Raw genomic sequence first — 15,163 nt, 5'->3', positions numbered from 1 at the left:
GAGGCAAATTGTGATTTGTGATATTGGGCTTTATAAATAAAATTGATTGATTGATTGATTGAATAAGTCAATCAGAAGAAAATTCATTAGCAACTCTTGTGATAATCGATTTATTGGTGCAGTCATTTTTAATGTAAAAATCCCTTAAACGGCACACCTCGCATGCTACAAAGGCTTCAGTACCTCCAGTCCATCAACCACTCAAAGTGTCTCACATTACTTGCCACATTCAACCTTCACACACACATCCACACATTGACTGCAAACGCTGCATGCAAGGTGCCAATCTGCCCATCAGAATCTAATTTAATCTCATCATTCACACACAAAATAAAAAAGAAAAGAAAAGCACCATATCATCTAAGTGAGACTCGTGATAAATAGTGCACTGAGTTTATATAACAACTGATGTATAACTAAAGACACCGGATTGAGGTGAGACAGTTTTTTTCATTTGTAAATTTGATATTTACAGTTTTGCAATCTTGAAAATCTGCTCTGGTCTGTAGGGAAGCCCTGATGATGAAAAACAAACTGCACAAAGGTTGCACTGAAAACTTGAATATATCAGTGAAGCAATCTCTGATTCCACTTGTTCCTCCCAAGTCACAGGTTTGCCTAACACACACACACACACACACACACACACACACACACTGATGTGTGTGCCTAAATTACATCCAAGACACTGTTATCCAGACACTTCTCATTACAATGAATGCGATCTTATTCTAAGGCACAGTAGCCTATCAAGCAACTACAAAGCCGGGAGATATGAACAGCCATCACAGACGGTGATTTCTATTTGCTTCCAATTGGGGTAAGAGACGGGAAACAGCGCGATAACGCAGAAGATCAAAGCCTCAACAGCAGCCTCTCCTGCTGATTCTCATTACCGCTACCAGACACGGATACAGCCCAATTCCCATTTGGGAGGCACAATCCTTACCCATACACATACAGTATACTCATTCATGTGAATATACATGCAATGAGGCCTCCTTGTCAGACAATCACATTATCTTTGTCTGTACAAGCAGAAAAACAACTCAGTAAACTCAGAGAACTCAGCCAACAGGTATGTATTTTTTTCATCTTTCCACAGAATCAAATTCAAACACATGAATACAGTTGTAGGGCATGTAGAGGCAGAGAAGAAACCAGTGACACCATGCCTCGCACCCTGAATGCTAAATTCATGCTCCTGCCTGAGTGACAGGAGTAAAGAATGGAGCTCAATGAGGATGAGTGCCAGACCCAACAATGTGCAGCCTGGAGCTAGTAATAAAAGGCTAGTTATGCTAGATTAAATAGCGCTGTCTCTCGCAACCACACACGCACTACTTAATTCCTTTGGTAAATTCCTAAGCAATCCTAGACAAGCTACCCCATCTGTCAGGGGAGGAAAGGGGTCAGGATTAATGTGTGTGTGTGACTGCGTGTGTGTATCTGATACAGTTTAAGAGTAGGTGAACTCAAAAGCCGTTCACACACTACTTGGCTGCTACCCAAATGTCTGGCTGATAAAGTAGAGGAGTGATTAGCCCAGTTAGCTGGTTAGCTAATGGGCTAACTGCATCGCCCTGCTGCTACAGACTCAAAACATTTAAGATAAGATGAGACACAAGTTAAAAGGCTTAAAGAAAACTTTAAACATGTTTGGACATCTGCTGTATATATGCATGGAGACATACACATGCTCTAATCCACACAAGCACACATATGCACAAATACACCTCTTCTTACGTACTCTTAAGTCTAACAGGCTTCTAATCTGACACGAGTCCAGATGGGTCATCCCTAATTCAAGGTACAGGGATGAAGGAAGGAGGGAGCCAAGATAAAGGATGGGGATGAGGGGTGGAGGAGGTGGGATTTCTTACAGAAAAGGCAGTTGTTGATCTGCCAAAGGAAGAACCTGTGAGAAAAAAATATTATGCACACCACATAGGTGCAAGGCTATCAAAAACAGCGCACAAGAGGAAAATATTCTAACCTGATAAAGATCCAAGTAAAATTGAGATGTTGTTATTGTTTATTTTCTGTCTTTTCCCTTCTGTTGTGAGATAGGAAGATGGATATCAGTCTCATATCTGTGTTAAGTGTGGAGCTAAACCCGAGTGTGGTTAGCCTAGCATAGCATAGCATTACTGGAAGCAGGAGTAACAGCGAGCCTGGCTCTGCCCGAAATTACTAAAAACTGGGAGTTTCAGTACTTTACTTGAGGTTTTTATATTTCAATCAATCAATCAATTTTATTTATAAAGCCCAATATCACAAATCACAATTTGCCTCACAGGGCTTTACAGCATACGACATCCCTCTGTCCTTAGGACTCTTACAGCGGATAAGGAAAAACTCCCCTCAAAAAACCCTTTAACGGGGGAAAAAATGGTAGAAACCTCAGGAAGAGCAACTGAGGAGGGATCCCTCTTCCAGGACGGACAGATGTGCAATAGATGTCTATATATATTTTTATTCCACTACATTTCCTAAATAAAATGTATGCTTTTACTCCAATACATTTCTTTGTAGCATTTTAGTTACTTACTACAAAATAGGGAAGGAAAGAAGAAAGGAAGGTAGGAGGAGGGCACAGGAATGAAAAATTGGGAGGAAGGGAAAAACTGGATTTTGAATTTTAAATTCTTTAAGTTGTGAAAAAAACCTTATTTTTCTTCAAGTGTAAAGCGCACTCCATTATTAAGGTGGTGTATATGTTACAAAGAAGTTCTGACTGCTTTTAGCAACACTTGATTACATTCAATATAATAAAAAATACTTTTGATACTTAAGTAGAGTAAATATCAGATACTTCAAGACTAACTCTGGTAATATTCTAATAGGTGACTTTAACTTCTACCAAAGTAATTTTCCGGGAAGTACTTTTACTTAAGTGTGGCTTTCAGGTACTTCATACACCATGGGTTGTGATGCTGTGTAAAACATAAACATAAACAGAATCCAATGATTTGCAAATCTTTTTTGAAATATATTTGTCTGAATACAGTCTTATGACAAGATACTTAGTATCTAAAACTGAACATTGTTTCTTGTAAATGCTCTGGCTCTGAATTTGCTGCCTGCCACACGCACTAAAAAAGTTGGGTCGGGGGCACGTTTACCACTGTGTTACATCACCTTTTCTTTTACCAGCACACAGTAAGCATTAGGGAGCTGAGGACAGTTCTTTAATTGTTTAAGTTCTGAAAGTGAAATTTCTCTCTCAAGATTCACAAGCTGGTCCCCAAAATCTTTAAGATTTAAAGACTGTCTGTGGAAGAATGGGCTAAAATCCCTTCTGAACACTGTGGGAGATTAGTTTCTTCATACAGGAAGCGTCTTCAAGCTGGCAATGCAAACAAAGGCTTCTCCAAGTGTAAAATAAATTTCAGCTAGTGTGTTTAATACTTCTCTCCTGTGTCACTCCACTGTACTGCATACAATGTTTACAGATTGTATAGTTTTATTGAGGATTTACTGAGTTATTATCAATGTCTGGTCTAAATTTCATGTGAGAGAAATGTAAAAATGACTGTTTGTGGTTGTAGGGGGAAAAATTTCTAGATGAACACCAGTTTATGCATCCACACAGCACTTCTGTGCAGGGTGGCCCACCACAGCTTTGTATGGGTTGCTGGATACAGCCAGAGACCACAGGTTTTGGAGCAGGTGATAGCAGTTGCAAACCTGGCAGCCTTACTCTGACGGCAAGACTTTCCCCTGGCTGCGCACAGTCACTGCGCCCAGATGTTCACCAAAAAATAGTTCCAGCATATATCTTTGCCTAAAACAAAAAAAAAATGCTGCAAACTTTCCATTTGTCTGTTTGTAGCATAGATAGGGATGTAACGATACCAGAAACTCACGATACGATATTATCACGATAAAGAGTCCACGATACGATATATATCACGATATTTATACAAGGGGGAAAAAAGAGAAAATTTATTGTTAAAAATAGCTATTTTATTCAAAAATAGTGCGTGTACACTGTACAGCATGTTATTTTTAACTTGGAAGCGTATCATAAACAAATCAACACACAGTTGAACATGTGCTTTCATTTCCCCCCATTACTGCTAGGCAGGCAGACATTAAAGTGCCATAACAAAGTCATGTCAATTAAAACTATAGTGTCAGAATATGAAAATGGAAACATTCAGTATTTTTTAACCTACTCTGAACAAAAGTAGTGTAGTACTATTACTAGAAAGTCATCTGAATGACATCAAATTATGAGGATCTTAATATTCATCAAATATACAGAACTTAGAACAATCAGACCCTGCAACAACAACAAAATTAACAAATTATAAATAATGTAAACTCAATAACACACAATCCCTCACTCACAGATACACAGAGAGACAGAGAGAGAGAGAGAGAGAGAGAGGGAGAGGGAGAGGTGGGTAGAGATGTGTGTAAAAGAAAACCAAAATAGATAAAGTCCAGCCATTTCCCTGGAAGTCATAGAAAAACTCAAAAACACACATTCACTCAGTTTGTTCACGCCAGGTTGACAATCTTGACATCAAGGAGACCCTAACACTTTCTCAGAACAGGAGATGAGGAGTGGAAAGCTCTGGTCCTGCGCTTTCATGTGATATGCGTGGCATTTCTGTGCGACCCTGCATTCGCAAGTAATCCATCCAAGAGTAATGTGTGTGCAAAGCCGTATGAAAGCTCTGTTATACATAATTTTAGTGTAATTTTATCATTGTTTTTCGCTGTGAAAACATTAGACTACTGACAAGTGCTTGGTCTTGTCGGAAAGCCACGATTCCGCTGTTTCACGCGATATGCGTGGCTTCTCGCTATGATGAACGGTCGCGGAGAAAATCCACAGAGAAGAACAGTCAATCTCCTTACTTTTATTCGCTGTTCCTCCGGTCACGCACGGGTCATAGTCGGAAGCTGAGCTGCACGAGTCTGCTCTCACCTGCGCGCGCAGTTGCATGCAAAGGATTATGGGGAATGTAGTCGCACAGTCATATTACCGGTAGGAGAGTGTACATGTAGGAGAACGCAGCTATATAACTACCGTGGCATTCCCACGACGGTATTGAGAATTTATTTTATCGCGACACCGCGAAATTCGACATATCGTTACATGCCTAAGCATAGATGTATAATAATACCTAGATACCGGACCCCAAGATGGCGCCGATTCATTCCAATGGAGTTGTTTGCCTGGTGCATGTGCCAAAAAGGTTTATAGCTTCCAGGTCTACTTATGCGATACGCAGCCCACTGAATCTGCACAATAGTGTTTCTCCTGCTGGGTCCGCCTACAAGTTCCAACTTGGCTCATAGACTTTACATTGTGATGACATCACAGATTTGTAAATTGCTTTTCTTGGCTCCAAGAAAGTTTAACAAATATATAATGATCTGTTTTTGATCTACACCAACTCCTGAGGGAAATATCTATTTCTTTAGCTGCTCAATGCCCCACTGTGTTCACTAGCTAGTCTCTAAGTGTGTCTTTTTTACTGGAAACACAATTAAATAGCATCTTTACTTCCTTATTATGTAACTCCAGTTCAAACATGTTGTTAGGATGGTCATACAGGCTAAGGAGAGAAAAGCTGTTTGATTTGTAAGGAGAGACAGAAGGCCAGGGTTACTTCAAATTGTAAGGACTTCACTTAGGACTACAATCACTTGTTTGATTTTTGTCTTTGAAGAGACTGCGAGCTCACAGGAGATGAAATAAAGATCAAAATGAAATGACATCTTAAAGCATAATTATTTGATGATGAATGAGACGATCACCAGCAGAGTTTCAAATGAGACTTAATAGTACAGGGATACATCTGCAAAACAAAGACGTGAACAGAGAAATCGTGCTGTGAGCAGGCCGAAGTTGGCTGAAGAAACTTAGAAAGTACAACTTATTGCAGAAAGGCCATTAATGATTGATCAATAAGAAAAATGCCACCAGTATGGATTGTGAAGTTCTTCTTTTGAAGTGTGAACAGAATTCTTGAGCGAGTTCCCAATGGGAATCCCCCAATTTACAGCAATGAATTTCACTGGTGTTGAAGCGGGTGTGAGGGTTTTCTTTAGAGGGGAAACAAGCTGTCTCATAACAAAAGAAATTATCATAATAAATCTCAGCGGAGTTCTTAAGCACATTATAATGAAACATTACTATCCTAACCATTACTCTGATAGTCAATTAATCGATTATTTGATTGATAAGGAAATTAATTGCCACCCTGCTGAAGTACTTTTTCACGCATAAATGTCAAATATTCTCTGATTCCAGCTTCTCAAATGTGAGGAATTACTACTTTCAATATTTCAATATAATATAAACCACAAATACTGCTGTTCACTATCAAACACATCATGATGCCAGATTATTAACTTTCATTCATCTAGGACTCAGCTGATAATATCTGAACAGCGATCAGACTACGACATGCTAATCACAACTACTTTAAGAATCAGCCAGCAGACTTTTGCATGGCTCACTGCTGTTACCTGTGTGTTGGGTGAAAAAGTGCCCAGCACATGTAAAGGTCTGAGTCATTAATATATTATGTACGGATCAAATGGCTGACACAATAGATGTTCAAATATGATCTTTTGCCTTTTGTCTTGGCTGTTTGTCCATCTGTCCGTTGAGAATTACCTAAAGGCCTTGTATTTACCATGACAGAGGAGAGGGTTGGGCTGTGGGTCAAGATGAAAGCAAGCATGTGTTGCAACAAAAGACATTGTAATCATAAAGGCCTTTGAAGAACCTCTAGTCTCTAATGGTCTCCATTCAGGGAGGGGCAAACAACACCCACTTCAGTCCACTCCTAGTCAAGAGTATATGTGAGAGGACGACACTTTGAGCAAGATGACTTTACATGTCAAGCTCTCACTCTAAAGCAGCACAATGCAAGTAGCTGAACAGAGACTGCAGCCTTGTGCGTAACCACTATATCTCTCTGCAATGAGCCCACCTGATTTGTCAGCTTGCAACAGCTAAGCAAAAAGAGGGAGGCTGTGGTAAGTCCACTTAAATTGACTGAGCACCCAACCTGATGTCAGCAGATGGCTGATCGGAGAAGAAACCTCCTATCTCAGCTCCCTGTCCATCAGCCGGCCTCAGTGCCACTGCTAATCCCCTCGGGACACTGCAAGTCTGCTCTGCCACCTCCAAGCCAGCTTTACCATCAGGTCACCCAGCACCACAAGTGCTACTGCTGCCATAACACAAACAATGGTTAAATTATGATACTTTTTATTTATTCTTCGCCATACTGACAGGCATCCATGAGTCCACAACAAACGTATACATCTTGTTTAGAAAGGGTGATTGGCTGTGACCCTAGCTGTAAACAAATAAGCTGTTTTTGACCAATCGGTGCTGGGAACCTACAAAACTCAGGAACTAAAAGGTCCCCTTTTGCGCATTCCATTTGAACAACCACTTCATTTGTAGAATTGTAAAGATAAGGTAATTTACTGGGAATGGCTTAAAGGCATTGGCTTTGTATGAAAATTTCCAAGAGTACAAGGAAACATCTTCTGATTACGTATTTGTCTAACCATCCAAAATCCAAATTAATTTACCACAATAAAAAACGGACGAACTCCTCATCGGAGAACCTGGAAATAGAGAACTTTTGGTCTTTTTGTTTGATAAATGGCTTAAATAAATAATTGACATAAGTGGTTACTCCTTTTCTGTTGATTGACACATTAGTTAATCAACTAAACTAGTTTCAGCACTATATCTTTACCATGTAATGCTGCACAACTATGATATTTGAACAGATGTTGGAAAGGAGTCATACAGAGACTAAAAGGGACACTGAAAACACTGGAAAGACAACGATGATGTGTCAGGAGGCTTGATATGCGGGAAACTCTCAGATGCATTAGTGTTGTTAAAAAGCCAATGTCACAGGGTTCTACCGCCTAAACGGAAAACGGGCATGGTTGTAGATATAGTGATGGAGAAAATGTATTGCACTTGCTTCCCAAAGTGCAGATTTATACAAAAAATATTTACCAATAAGTGTGGGGAAAATTAACAACAGTTCTGTTACTGTGACACTCAAGTATAAATTAGTGGATGTTACCTTCTCTGTAACCCGACCGAGACTGTGAGTGAGTGTAAGTGAGTATGTGTGTCATGTGTGCACAATCCCCAGTCAGTGATGAGACCGCTCCATCACAGTTAATTAAAAAAGTCTTCTACCTCTCCCACAGCACACTGTGATGAATCTTTTAATCAACCATCTGAGATGCTGGACAAATAAACGAAAGGAAGGAAGAGGAAGCAGCCTCCAGCACGGTTACAAACCAGACAAAATATTGGATGTTGGACCATTTCCATAGCTGCAAATACTTATCCATTTGCCCCAGTGTACTACACTATATGTGAGGTCCTGTTATGTAATCCTACACCCAGTGTGTCAGAGTTGTATTACATCACTGTCACACTCCCAAACAACCCACAACATGAACACACACACAGTCAGTCTCCTTCGGCTAAGTCCCGTATATCCCGCCAGACCAGCTGACCAGACGCCCCCTCTACCAGTGCTTTGTTTTTGTCTGTCCACCACATGCTCGTTTAGTCCCTGACCCCTGAGTCCCCCCCAGCCACTCCCTCCAGCTATAGAGTTCAGTCCACGCGCAGGTGCCTCCCTCCTCGATCTGCACCCAGCCCCAGCCTTAGGTTTAGCCTGGAGGTTTGGGAATGTCCAGCATGTCAGCCTGACACCACCATAACAGCTTAAAGAGCACCTGACCTCTTCAGAGGCTTTGCACTTGTGTATAAGTTGTGTTTGTTATCAGAATGCCACTTAAGCTCACAAGGTCACAAAACACTTTGAATATAATCACGAGCATTGTCGTTTTTGTGTTCTTTCACATGCAAATCTGAAATAGTGACCAGTAGTGATGTTTGTTTTACTTCACAATAAAAGTACGTTGGAACAAACAACATACTGAACATTTTGCAAACATTTGGCCTAAAATGTTTCGTTCATGTTGCCTTCAGTAAACCTTGTGGCATTCTGCCTATTAAAATATCAAATATCTCGTTTTTTTAAGAGTTGATATTTTGTTCAGAGAGTGGTATGAGAGGAATGCTCAGGGGATTCATCCTCTGTGGAGCATGAATGTGTTCAGTTTTAATTTATTTTTTTATTTTAAAATATTGTTGTATACAATTGGAAATTTTGGCCTGATAGTTGAGTTAGAGGAAAGTCATGGAAGCACCAAAAGTATCACAATTCATCATCTGGGGACCGTGATATCCAAAGTAGATTTGATGAACATACAACCATCTATAAAATGGAAAACAGACAGATACACAGGCACCTGCTACAAGGTTGCAGCACCTTTAACTAACTCTAACTAGTAAGGGATAACAGTTCTAGTATCTTGACATTAGCCTTGTTGAGATGTCTTGCTCAGGACAAACAGACCAAATGACCATCCTCAATCCCACCATGGCAGGACTAAACTGGATTAAATCCAGCCTACCTTGAGAATGCCAAGTGCAAATGAAAGCATCGGTTGGGTTTAAGCCACACTAGCATCACTGGAGAATGGCAATGTCAGTCAACCTCTTTGTTTCACAATGACATATTTCAGCAGCTAGTTTAAATAACAATCAACGGGTAGTACATTAAATACACAACCCTATTTATGGCTAAAAGCTAGTTTTAAAAACCCTCCAAAGCAGGTCACCACTGACCGATAAATCAGCCCTTATTGACAGGGCCGTTCTGTAAATGTGAGACAGTGGAGGTCATCTGCAAAGCCCTCACAGCCAGCTGCAGCATCTGCTGTGCTGCTGTCAAACACCGCAGGCTCCAACTAAAGTGACAAATGACTACACCATCGACAAAGTTCCGCGAGGGTCCTGCGAGGATCAGCAGTGTTGAGAGCAGTTTGTGCATGCGTGTGGGAATCAATATAATGGAGGGAGATTAAGAGATACACAGGAAAAATTTTCTTTCTATTTGCACAACAGATTGACTCTTTCTAGCACAAATGTGTCAATATTTGCTAAAAAGAGTAGCCATAGAGTACAAAACCTTAACTATATGAGTATTTGGTCAGCTGTTGTGTATGGAAGCCGAAGGCGGCTGTGCTTTGAACTATTGTTTTGTTAATGCCATTATCTCAAGATAACGAGTTAATTATTTTATTGTCTTGAGAAAACAAGATTTGTTATCTCAAGATAACAAGTTAATTATTTTGTAATCTCGAGATAACAAGCTTTGTCATCTAACAATACAATCAACCCGTTGTCACACAAAAAAACAAGATTGTATTATTTTGTTATCTTGAGAAAATTACTTTTGTCATCTTCAGATAACAAAAAAACAACCTTTTGTTTGTTTATCAAATAATCTACCTGTTATCACGAGATAACAAAGCTCAATATAATTAAAATTAGGTTGCGAGTACTGGCGTTCTAGGCTTCTGTTGGTGTGGTTGCCTGGTTAAGGTCCAACTTTTATTTAGCTCATTTCACGCAGTTACACATACTTTCTATGGAAGACAAAAAAACAACTTAACCATCAATAAATAAATACAGAAACTGAATTAAATGTGTAAATAAATATAGGTTATTAATCTGGTAATTAATAATCTTAGGAAAATCAAGTCTTTTCTAGCAAATGTTTATTATTTATTTCTTTGTTTTACTTTTATTTCTGTATTTGTTGATAAAAATATTTGTATATTTATTTTGTTTATATTCAAGCATTTATCTTTACATTTTGTTTTATTTACATGTGAGTATTTTTATTGCTGAGCTGCTCTTCCAAAACAGATGGAGAGCCTTGCTCAAGGGCTCCTTGACGGTAGTTTATAAAGCAGCACAGCACATTACTGCTTCACTTTCCCTGGCTGTATTTCCCAGCCAGTTTGGCAGCCATTGCTTGTTCACAAACAGAAGCACGCAGCAGTACAAAAACAGACAATATTACTTTTAAATATTCTCTGCCAAGCAGCGCTTGCTGTCTGTGCAGTGTGTAGAGTGTGTAACAGACTTTTTCCTGACAGCCACAGCTTTGTTCCCAAAGCTTGTCACAGAGCAGCCAGCCACACTGATGAAAGCCCAGAACAGATAACGCCACAAAGAGAGGCTTCAACTTCACAGCCTACTTGGCCTTAACTTTCCCCAGGCTTGGATAAGGGAGAACTCTGTCATTTGCAACAATGTTACTGTAAAGAGCTCGCTTGTCGCCTGACTTGGAATCTACCCAGATAAGGACATCTGAAAGCAGAAGAAAGACCCCTAAAACCCACACAGCAAGACTCAAGAGCTGCAGGGGTCTGCGTTGAGGAGATTAGCTCGTGTTGTGCCGCAGTTTGAATCCACTTAGTTTCAAATTGTCCCTGACCTGGCTGCTGGAGGGGGTTGCGTTTTGTGGTCGACAGCTGAACCTGATCTTGTAGTTATCGGGAAAAAATGCATTTAGTTGAGAAGTGACATCCCCCATGACGGTAGCTCTGGCATTGCTATCTAAGTTCTATTTCACAGTAGAAACAATTACACTCCCAGGCCCCGAGAGCACAACAAACACAAAATCACTTAGTAATGACACAAACCCATGTATCCCCCTACTTCTCTTAGCTCCATACTCACTGGTTTTGTTGCACTTGACTTTGGAGAGAAGTTTGTGCGCCAGCAGAAGATCTCCAGTCTTCACTGCCACCAGCAGATCCTGTTCCTTCCCCATGATTACAGACCCAACCACAGACACACAAGCTGCTTGCAGTCAACAGCCAACGTTGCTTTTTTTTTGTCTTTTTAATGCTCCTTCACACAGATGGCTTCAGCAAAACATTTGTCTGCAAGTTAACAGGTAGCTGCTGAATCCCAGCCATGAGATGATGTTGGTGAATAGAGGAGTGAGCAGCATCTACAGTGAAGGAGCCTCAGGTAAAGTGGTCCAGGAGATCCTTTTCCTCTCGTTGTTGGAGTTCGGGTCCATAATCGCTGATGGGTGCTCGGCTGTATTTCACAGTGATCTTGTTCATGGAGTTGCAGCAGGACTAGTAGAGATTTAGTTGCCTGCAGGGGCTGAGTGCATGTTCATAGTCCATCTCTGTCGACCTGGAGGCAGCAGCAGCCCAACCTGCCATTACTCTGCAAAGGGAAAGCTAGAAAGACACAGAGAAATCATTGTAAGTCTGCAATAATTTAAGAATATACATTCCATCAAAAAAAAAAATTTCAGTTTTGACAAACTGGTCCATTTGTTTTGGAGAGGCAGAGACCTCTGTGGATAATTTGGCTTCCAGTCCAGTTAAAACCTCCAGAATGTCTGGATCCAACATAAGGTGAGCTCACATTTAGTTATCAGAGAAAAAAAGGTGAGCACACATTAGCAGGTAATCGGCTACTGCAATGTCTGCAACATGCCGAACAACAGAAGAAACGCTAATTTGGAACGTGAAATTAATTTATTTAGTGTTTTTACCTGTTTAAATTACTCGGTCCATTTGTTTTTGAGAGGAAACGAACTCTCCACAACACTAGACGCCACTAAATCCCTCTAAATTTTACACACTGGACCTTTAAGAAATGGGAACCAGCAATGTAATTTTTCATTAAATGTCAAACAATGAATTGATTAATTTTCTGTCAATCAGGAACTCGTTGCAGCACTACTTGTGCCAGTTGCCCCATTCAACAGCATGAATGCCAAGGTTAATGTTGTGTTTTAATTGCAATCAACAAAACAGTTTTGATAGATGAATGCTGTCAGGATAAGCCAAGAAAAAGGACTGGACATGCGACTTTAACTTGACCCATCTTTTGTTTGTTTTCTCAGATCCAGGAAGCCCCGTCCCTCAGGAGTGTGCAGCTAATCTGTTACTCTTCCCGTACAGGAATAAGGTCTCCGTCCACTGATAACATTCCCTGAACTTTAAGGAAGCATCATTTCAGACAAAGCTGTGCCTGGCACACTGCAAGATTACGCCTTTGGAAAAAGTTCAGTGTTTTCCTCTCTGAAAAGGAAGGTGAGACAGAGCTGGCCGCTGCTTCCAAACACAACCAATTTGCCTGAGATCCTAATCACGTGGGACAGCGAGAGAGGAAGAAACACTGAAGGGACACAAAATAACCAGGAGAAATGGAATAAAGTGTAAAAACAGTCACTCTGTTTCTACTCCTGAGGCAACATCAAACAGGCTGTTTCAGTGAGCCACACAGCCTCCAATTAATACTTTATAGTCCATTCTGTGTGCAAAACAAAACCACAATTAGGACTGCCAATCAAGCTAAGAGACAATCTTAGAGGAGATAGTACAGCATCCAGAAGTTTTGAGCTTTGAAAAAAATCAGCTGAATTCGTTTAGGAGACCTCAGAAGCATTTTTATTCTCCCTGACATCCCAACAGACATGACAAACCTCCTCGAGTAAATAATGTGTTTTAGCAGCAGGCTTTTGTCTTTGGTTGGGTTTGAATATGTTGTATCCAGGGTACACTTTGCAAGTCAAAAACATGGGAAGACTATCTTGATTTCAAGCCTCTTTAGCACAAGATAGCTCAGTTATTCCTCTGGACTGCTACTACTACTGTGTAGCCCAACAGCAGATGCCAATGCGTGTCTTTGCACTGACACATGATCTAAAACTAGCCAGGCACCTTGCCAGGCAGTAAACTTCTGCATAGCCCCTCTCTGACATGAGCTAGAATGTAAACAAGGAGTCCAAAATGGGCTTGTTAGCCTAAATGTCAATGGGTAGAGCAGTAGTTAAATGGAGTTCAGTGACAATGGGTGACTTTGTCATGGAATCCTACGTGACAGGTGTCACACATGTGAGAAAGCCCATGATAAATCCCACAGTCTCATGTTCTGTCTCAGAATATTTACTATAATCAAGTGGAAATTATATCATAAGAAAACAAGTGAAATAATTTCAATTTATTGTCACTGCTTTCATTTAAAAAAAACCCTGAATTTTAAATCTTCATTTCTGGTTAAAAAGCTCAATAGTATGTCTTGGAGCACAAATTTCCCAGCAACAATTTCAGCCCAAACTCCATTCTCGACTCTGACAATTTAACCCCACCTTATCTGCCAGAAATAAGTACGCATCAATTATGACAAGTTTTGAGTCCTGCAAGAAATTATCACTATTGCTTGTAAATTCGGCATACATCATATCCACATAACTATCGTAACGTCTCACTAACATCTCAAGGTTTCCCACTGGTCCTTCTTCCAATCTTCAACCAAAACACACCGAGTGGTGGGAACGAGGAGGGTGAAACAGCTGCTAAAAGTTGATATTTTTAAAATAAGGTCCTGTTTGAGGGATTGTGTACATGCCGAATTTACTAGAAAACACCAACTGTTCTTTACAAGTTATCATAAATGAATTATACATGTTCTACTGTTTGGTTATAAGCAAGTTAACAGGAATCTAAGATTTTTGACTGCGCTTTGATAGTTTTCCCTTAAGTATTGGGAATAACTATGGAATCAACAGTGATATTCAGCCTGTATCTCCAGCCGAAGAGGGATCGATTTAAAATCCCGTCAGTAAGGCTGTCTTTTGGACACAATTATCAATATATGTACGCTGCTACTCATCGTATAAATCCCCCGTACGTGTAGCCTCTCCTCGTTAGCTAACTTGTCAGTCTCAACTGTCAAGGTGTTCCGACTCCCGGTCACGCAAAGTCCAAAAACATACGTCTTCCCATCTAAACCGCGGATTATTTGTACAAATTGAGGTCAATTTAGTGAGCTTCTACTTCCGAATACATAAGTTTAGAAAGAGAGGAGTGTTCTCACCTGTTGTAGACAACGAACTGCAGGTGGTAACGTACAACTCACATTCACTGTAGAGTTACTGAAGGAAGAGCGCTGGACAGCACGAGACGGAGGCGCCACCGACCGTCAAGCTAGAAACATCACGTACACAACTTCCGCTAGTCACTTTCAAAGTAAAGCTGCCACGAATACTGAAACTTTGATGTCAAATTGATTTATCTGTATTTTTACTTGTTTGGAATATCGTTTGCCACTGAGTTTTCACAAATTGTGTATAGCCTATACAAAAACTTCTACCGTAAATGTCTAAAACTACTGAGCAGCAACCTTTTGTAGCTTTGCGCGCCACTTATTTATGTTTTATTTTGAAGGCAAAATTACATAACTTCTACTATT

General features: G+C 40.2%; 1 protein-coding gene across 1 annotated transcript in view; it reads right to left on the bottom strand.

Moving 5' to 3' along the window:
- The window catches only part of LOC126399317 (caskin-2-like), an 82,259-nt gene extending 67,366 nt beyond the window's left edge, over positions 1–14,893 (bottom strand). The window contains exons 1-2 of the mRNA XM_050059156.1: positions 14,789–14,893; positions 11,621–12,138 (exon numbers count right to left, since the gene is read on the bottom strand). Coding sequence (XP_049915113.1) covers positions 11,621–11,714 — 94 coding nt within the window. The 5' untranslated portion in view covers positions 11,715–12,138; positions 14,789–14,893. The remainder of the gene's footprint in view (positions 1–11,620; positions 12,139–14,788) is intronic.
- Positions 14,894–15,163: the final 270 nt, after the last annotated feature.

The sequence above is a fragment of the Epinephelus moara genome, chromosome 13 (assembly GCF_006386435.1).
Source record: "Epinephelus moara isolate mb chromosome 13, YSFRI_EMoa_1.0, whole genome shotgun sequence".
Classification (NCBI taxonomy): Eukaryota; Metazoa; Chordata; class Actinopteri; order Perciformes; family Serranidae; genus Epinephelus; species Epinephelus moara.
This window is presented reverse-complemented; position numbering and strand designations above follow the sequence as displayed.